We start from the raw sequence: 8,039 nt of genomic DNA on the forward strand, positions 1-8,039 counted from the left end.
TGTGATATGGACATATGATACATGCATGATTTAAAAAGAATAGTGTGATATATGCTTTCTTTTGAACAGGACTATTTTTATAAAGGAGTATATGTGTAAACTCTTGTTTTTAAGTGGTGTGTGTGAGGAGTAAAGTGGCAATTTTTAATTACAGGTGTGTGATTTCACATTGGCTCCATAGGTCCAAGGGAGGCTAGACCCAATTGGCAAAGCTTATATATCTGTTCAAAGTAGGAAAAAGATTAAACACTGTGGACAGTGGGCGGTTGGGTGGACCTGAGAAACGGGTACTTTCCAAAATGAAACAAAATTGTGTTATTTAGAACGAGAAAAACTTGGGATGAATAGCTTAGTTGTTGGTAAATCATGAACAAGGATAGACGCATTGCCTTCATAATCAAGGAGTAGGACATCTTGTTGAGCTTGGAGGAGCCGCTCAATGTGACCTGCTTGTGAGAATTATGAAAGGAATACACCTGGAGGAATCATTCACCTTTCTTGCATAAAGATTATTCTAGTCAACTGAGAAGAATTGACAGAATAGCCAAGCATTAGAACATTGTGATATAAGGCCCCGAGTGAATTGTTCTACCCTTAGTATGATTATGTACCGTAGAGGGGTAGGGATCTCACATAACCTATGAAGTGGATAACAAGTATCTTTAGGCATTTTGAACCTATATCACCTCCTTCAATCTACAACTTGGATTATTTGGTTATGGATTCAGTATCTTTAGGGGTTTTGAGACTATACCACGTCTTGGTTTCACATTTCATCCTATCCTCAATTGTGAATCCTAGCATATCCCAAACCTACTTGCTCTCTTTAGTGGTACAACTTCTTGCAAAGGAGTTTAATAGACCGTTAAAGTTCTTTTTTAAGTGTTAGCATGGATATGCAAACCATTTATCAACATTAAACAATATTTTCTCCATATATTTATTAAGTTATCATGAACATCTTTGAAGATAATGGCTCATCTATGAAGATATCTTGAGCATCTCTAAAGATAATGGATTATAATGGTTCTCTTTGGAAAACCGTTGCCAAAGGGAGAGGACCCTCCCTCCTATGGTAAGACTGTCGTGTTGATGACCGTCGCACTAACGTTGATGTTGGCACTGGCCTGGCTGGTGTGGCAGCTAGCTCTGATCGACTGCTCTCACCAGCACGTTGGGAGTGAGTGCAGGGAGCTACTGCTACTGTCATCCTAGCGAGGCGACTTAAGAAAGTACCTGTCCCATGCATGCTACATACAACCAATCACTGAAAAACGCGGCCCCCCTCTACCAATTCAAAATCATTTTATCCATCGTTGTGTTTCTTTTATCGCTGCTCTCTAGTGTTTTATAACATGCCTTCTATGCAAGCTTCTTTTTTAACTAATAGAAGAATAAAAGAAGAAGAAGACGACGAAGTTATCTTGAGCATAATTTGTGTATGTGAAAAGATCCCATATGTGTAATATGCTCCATAATTGTGTTTTCTTATAGCGCCTACCATATGATTTCACGAAAAATAATTAGTGGTTGGCTAATGTATATAGATTAATAGTGGTGTAACGGATGTAGTATGACTTTGGAGTTTTTATTCACACAACTTACTTTCTCAACCTATATACATACATACATGTTGAATAAGAACTTCCGCTGTCATAGTTGTACCATCAGTTCATCGTTATAAATAAATCAGCTATATGATGATTGAAGACAATCTATATCAACTGACTAATGAATCTATTAAAAAGGAGAAGCTATATGATGAAGACAATCTATATCAATCGACTAATGAATCTATTAAAAAAAGGAGAAGTTAAAAAGTTACACTATGGCAAAAATAGATGACATAGCTCCTCAATAATGTTGGTTGATTATGACTATATAATTTCTAACATCAGCATCCCACAAACATCGTTGACTATGATCTACATGCATAGGAAAAGAAGGAGAAGAAGAATGTGAAGATTGTAGAAGCCATTAACAAAGACCATCTAGTGAGTTGCGAGAACAAGGACTCCAACTCCAAGGGTACGAGGAATAAAGGTATACTTTGTAAGATCATCAAATTTAAGATAAATTTATATTTTAAGCTCCATCTTGGCTAACTGATCAATTATGCACAAAATGCAGGCACTTTAGGGAAAATTTCCAATTAATAGGTGGTGCTATTAATAAAGAAAGGACCATTGAAAAGAGAAGAGCCAAAACACATCTTGCTCTCGCTGGAGAAGAGACTAGGTGTGCAAATTGGGTTATGTTTTAAAAGATTGGTTGGAAATATTCATAATACCATGAGATTGACCATAATGTGAAGAAGTTGTAGCATTTGAAATTATATTCAACTCTCTAATCTCCATAAGACTTGGCTTTTTCTAGCAAACAAATAATTTAGTTACAAATATGAGATGACTTTGTGGGAAACACTCTCAGAGCCTTAAATAAATATCAATTTTCAAAATGATATGACCCATCATTTGTACATAGCAAGGCTAGCATGAGACCAACGATTTGTTATAGTGTAAACTAGATTATTAGGCTATATGGCAGGGTTGTGGCTCATTTTTTGGGGAATTCCTTTGTGGGACTTAGACCTCCCAATGGCCAATCTATTGGTTAGTCCACTAGCTAGTTGCATTATTGATAGTTGTGAAGACTAGGGTAGGGGTGCATGGTATGGGACATGCATGCGCGCCTTGAGGATTTGGATTTGGGCCAAGGTTCTATGGTCTCTAGCTCTTTGGGGTGGCTTACATTGTATCTGGTTGTAGCCTATGGCTGGGTGGCAAGTGCTAGCTAAATCCACCTTTTTTCTCCACATGGGGATGTTGATGTGTTGGGGACCATGCATTTTAGGTACTTAGATTGCTTCATTGATATGCTTATGTGTGTGTGGATCTTGTGTGGACACTCTAGTGTGATTCTTACTTTGGGGTGTTTCATTTGCTAGGTGGAATCACTTAGTAAGATTGAAAAAAATGACCACAAAAGATCATGGCCTTGAACAAATCTTGGCTTTTTAAGGGAACATATGCTAAATACAAAAAAGAGGCGAATTTGGAGAAAGATATACTTAGCTTTAGATCTAAGTATAGGAAAAAATTCCACGTTGGTTGAATGCTGTGGCCATCTAGGGTCAAAACATCATTTCTTGTGTAAGGTAATAGTAAGATTGTTCATTGTACTACCATGATAAGCCGATGGAAGAATGGATTGTTTCATATATGACACTTAGTAACGATCAATTAGAGAGTGCTATAGCGAGGCTCTCATTTTCATCAAGGGGATTGTGAAAGGTTGAAGTTCAAGGTTTGAAGCCGTTACACTTCAATTCTTTTATTTTTTTCCAAACCCCTCCAATGACTAAGTCAATGTGGTCAATATGTACATGCTTTGGCTTAAACATCATCGCATAACTATGGTAATTTTTTGCAAAATGACATCAAGAATACCGAGAGCCAAGTGGTATGACAGAAGAGGGAGAAGCAAAACATACACAAACCAAAATCATGGTGGAAATTCCATCATTGGTTGGTTTGGCACCACATATAATCTAAATAATTACTCAAACTTAGCAATATAGCAGGGCTAGGATGTATTAAAAGTGGAGGAGGATATGGGAATATTCCAGTATCCATATTGTTAGTGGAGGACTATACTCAAGGTTAAAACAAACATAATGACCTTATGATCAAGAGGGCTCTCTATGTTAAACAACTTAGACTCAATAGACAAAATCACATTTTTATATTATTACGCTTGCACACTTGCAAATGGTTTGAGTCACTTTGAGGTATGGATACTTTATGAATTTAGTAATTAGGAAAATTAGCTTGTGAGGAAGTAAATGGGCTTATGAGGAATTAAAATGGTGGGCTTGTGAGGAATTAAAATGGCGTGATACCCACTCTAGGCATTATTTCCACCATCACTAAAGAATTTACATCTCTAGTTGGGGTTAGAGCTTGTTCTCTCCAACATGGCCGGTGTGCCAACTATTGTGCCAAGTTGAAGACTACTAATAACGCTTGCTTGGAATTTGTTTTTGGGCAGAAGCTTTATAATTTTATGCTTTTTTTTTTCAAGTTTGGTAACTAATTTACTATTTTTATTGCAACCTGGATATGTTGGCCACACACAAGATGTCTCCACCGTAGCCAACGTGATTTGAACCCACAACCTTGGGAACGATCGATACTCTCTTTGTTTGGATCAATTAACTCTGATCCAACATCCTAAGTTTGCATTTGGGAATAATACGGCGTGGCCGTGCCCAGTGGCCACTATAAGCCCTAATGTGTTTCGGAGAGCTGTCCACGCATCACTCACTCAGTAGTTCCTTCCCCCTCCCTTACCTACCTGCCGCAACATTACCTACACATCGCACTGTAAAACACACCAGTGCTCTGCTGCTGCTCGACTCTTCTCCCTTCCATCCCGTAAAAGCAACTCTGGGAGAGAGGGCTCTGCTGGCCCTTTGTGTGTGTGTGTGTGTGAGACTTCCAAGATTTCGGGGTCTTCAAGCGAGCGCACAATTCGGATCTCGGAGGCTTGCGATCGCCTTTTCAGGCAGGAGCAAGAGGGGGGTAAGAATTTTGCAGATCGTGTAATGCAGGGCCTTTTTGTCGCAGCTTTCCTTTTGCGTTGAAATATAGATCCGGATTGTAATGGGTGGCGCTGGGATATGGCGGCGCCGGCAGCGGCGGCAGCAGCAGCGCAGAAGAAGAGGAGGAGGAGGAGGAGGAGGAGGAGGAGCGAGGCGGAGGTGAAGAAGGGCGGCCCTTATGGCTCATGCTCCTCACGATGATGACCTCTCCATCAAGGCCTTGCAGAAGCGATACGAAGGGCTTGTGACCGTGCGCACCAAGGCGATCAAGGGCAAGGGTGCCTGGTACTGGGCGCACCTTGAGCCCATCCTGGTGCAGAACCAAAACACCGGTGCTGCGAAGGCCGTGAAACTACGGTGCGGCCTTTGTGCGGCTCTCTTCTCCGCCTCCAACCCCTCCCGAACCGCCTCGGAGCATCTCAAGCGGGGCACCTGCCCCAATTTCAATGGCGTCGTGCCTAAGCCCCTTGCTTGTGCTCCACCTCCACCCACCGCTAGCCTCCCTCAGAGGGCCCTTCAATCAACCGGCAGCTTAGCGAGCAGAAAGAGGAATGCTCTTGCCCTGCCAGGGCTGCCCCTCGCCTCCTCTGCAGCCATGGAGGATATGCTACTGAGGGGAGCTAATGCTGCCCCTCTGCTCATGCTCTCTGGTGGCAAGGAGGACCTGGGTGCGCTGGCTCTGCTGGAAGACAACGTGAAGAAACTGAAGACCCCGGGCAGTGGCAAAGCTCCCAGCCAGGGGATGAGCAAAGGGCAGATTGATTCTGCGCTCAACCTGGTGGCAGAGTGGCTGTACGAGTCGTGTGGAACTGTGTCCTTCTCCTGCGTGGAGCATCCCAAGTTCAAGGCCTTCCTCAACCTGGTGGGACTCCCTCCAATCAGCAGGAGATACCTGGCAGGACCCAAGCTGGATGCCAAGTTTGAAGAGGTGCGTGGGGAATCGGAAGCCCGACTGCGGGATGCCATGTTCTTCCAGCTTGCATCTGATGGGTGGTGGAAGAGAGTGACCATCATGGGAGAGACCCTCATTAACGTGACCCTCAATCTACCCAATGGCACCAGCCTGTTTCGTAAGGTCGTCACTCTCAGCGGTCCCTCTTTGTCTGCTAAACTTGCAGAAGAAACCCTTTGGGAAGCTGTTGTGAGTGTGTGCAGCTCCACCCTCGAACGTTGTGTGGGCATAGTTGCAGATGCTGACAAGCAAACCCTCAAGGCATTGCAGGAGTTGGAGCACAAAAACAGATGGATGATAAACTTATCCTGCCAAATCCATGGCTTTAGCAGCCTGCTAAAAAGCTTCTACAAGCACCTTACCCTGTTCAGATCCATTGATAATGAATGCAGGAAGGTAACTAGTTTCTTTGCAAGCAAGCCGCCTGCCTGGAATTATTTACAGAAGCTGCAAGGAGATGACTTTGACAGCGTGAAGCTTTTGAGAACACCCCCTCCTAGTGTCCAGTTTTCAGAACCTCCTCAGTATCTCTATGCCATCGCCATAGCAGAAGACATTGCCAGCTCTGCTAGGGTGCTGCAAATGGCTGGGATGGACGATTCCTTCAAGATGGCGTATGCTGATGATCCTCTAGGGAGAGAGATTGTGGAAATGGTGTCTGGCATGAGATTTTGGTCAGATCTAGAAGCAGTCTTGTCCCTTGTTAAGCTGGTTAAACTGACCGTGCAAGAAGTAGAAGCAGAGAGGCCCTCAGTCAGTCAGTGTCTTCCTTTGTGGGTTGATCTGAGGACCAAAGTAAAAGATTGGTGTGCCAGGTATGACAAACATGAGGTTCATGTTGATCAAGTAATTGAGAAGCGGTTTAGCAAGAATTATCATCCAGCTTGGTCTGCAGCCTTTATCCTTGATCCTCTTTATCTGATCAGGGACACCAGCGGCAAGTACTTGCCCCCCTTCAAATGTCTGACAGCAGACCAGGAGAAAGATGTTGATCGCTTGATCACAAGGCTTGTGTCTCGTGAAGAGGCTCACATTGCAGTGATGGAACTTCTAAAATGGAGGGCAAATGGTTTGGACCCTCTTTATGCTCAGGCTGTTCAGATGAAGGAGAGGGACCCTGCAACTGGAAAGTTGAAGCCTGTGACTCCACAGAGTAGAAGACTCGTGTGGGAGACGTGCTTAAGTGAGTTCAAAGTGCTTGGCAAGGTAGCTGTCCGTCTGATATTTTTGCATGCCACCTCTAGCAGTCTCAAGTGCAACTGGTCTATATGGAAATGGGTGTATAGGAATGGGAATACCAGAGTGGCGGCAGAGAAGGCACAGAAAATGATTTACATTGCATCTCATGCAAGGTTAGATCACAGGGATTTTACTAGTGAGGAGGACAAAGACGCAGAGCTGTTTGCGTTCGATGATGATGATGCCATACCAGACGAAGTCTTTCTTAATGCCACACTGTAACATTCATTCTAGGATTTTAGCATTGATTCTTTGTACTGTCTTTTTGGCTTCCTTCCCCTTTAGGATTTTGGTACATGGGGATGGGAAGTTCACTGTTTGGTTTTGAAGCCTGAATATCTAATGATCCTGTACATCAGACCTGAATGTTCATAAAGTTTCTGAGTGCTTTCCCTAGCTATCCTCAACTAGGTGGTGAGAGTGGGCGGTAGGAAAAGGGAGGCATCCACAACATGATATCAACTCCATGTGATTATGCACTCCACATCAATGGCTGTTAGTTGGAGACTAAGATGCCGGATTTTAATGTCTTGTTACAGCCTGTGGATTGGCTTGAAAAGAGAGCTCTGTGGAGATCCTTATACGAAGAATCCATATAGTGAGCAATATTTTTTAGAGCTCTCAGGAAATTTTGGTCTGTTGTCCAAGCAAATGCCTTGTAACCAAGCATTCATATGTACTTATACTCTTTACATGTAATCATATGAGAAGCTTTAAAGCATATGGTGACTGCTTTCCTGCAATTGAAACCACAAGGATGTGTAGGGTTGTGTGATATGATTTGTCTTCCTCCAAAATCTAGATTTTGTGTGTTTTCTTATGGAATCATGCTAATGGATGTGTAAGGTGGTGTGTGGTGCTTATCTTCTTCATGACCTTTACCTTTAAAGCCATGTGATAAAAAAGTTGGCCCGATCATGATGTATTATGGCTTTAGATGGTTAAGGGCTTGTGGTGATGCAGGCTGCAGGCTGTTGACTAAAGTGATTAGATCGGCTGAAGTCTGTACTAAGGGCACCCGCCCCGAATATATTGCTAGTTGTGCTGGTACTTCACTTGTTGACCTTGAAAGGTGAGATATATAGCCTGAAATGTGAACACAGGGAAGCTGCCTGCTTAAGGGAGGGGTAGGAAAGTGGACACATATAAACAGGGCCTGAGAATGGCCTGTAATTTGGAGTCAGATTTCTGGAAAGTAGGGTCTAAAAAGGTAGTTTCTCGTGCCCTGTGAGGATTGACTGAAAA

At 43.1% G+C, this 8,039-nt stretch overlaps 1 protein-coding gene across 1 annotated transcript; it reads left to right on the top strand.

The window, feature by feature from the left end:
* Positions 1–4,249: 4,249 nt before the first annotated feature.
* On the top strand, positions 4,250–7,519 carry LOC147604892 (uncharacterized). Its single transcript, XM_086794331.1, has one exon. The coding sequence runs from the start codon at positions 4,782–4,784 to the stop codon at positions 7,014–7,016; it is 2,235 nt and encodes a 744-aa protein (XP_086650457.1). The 5' UTR covers positions 4,250–4,781; the 3' UTR covers positions 7,017–7,519.
* The last annotated feature ends 520 nt before the right edge of the window (positions 7,520–8,039 follow it).

Source organism: Cibotium barometz, chromosome 60 (genome assembly GCF_041138505.1).
Source record: "Cibotium barometz isolate CiBa-2024 chromosome 60, ASM4113850v1, whole genome shotgun sequence".
Classification (NCBI taxonomy): domain Eukaryota; kingdom Viridiplantae; phylum Streptophyta; class Polypodiopsida; order Cyatheales; family Cibotiaceae; genus Cibotium; species Cibotium barometz.

Excerpts from the sequence above, each read along its gene's own strand:
- LOC147604892 (XM_086794331.1), top strand. The coding sequence starts at position 4,782 with ATGGCTCATGCTCCTCACGATGATGACCTCTCCATCAAGGCCTTGCAG.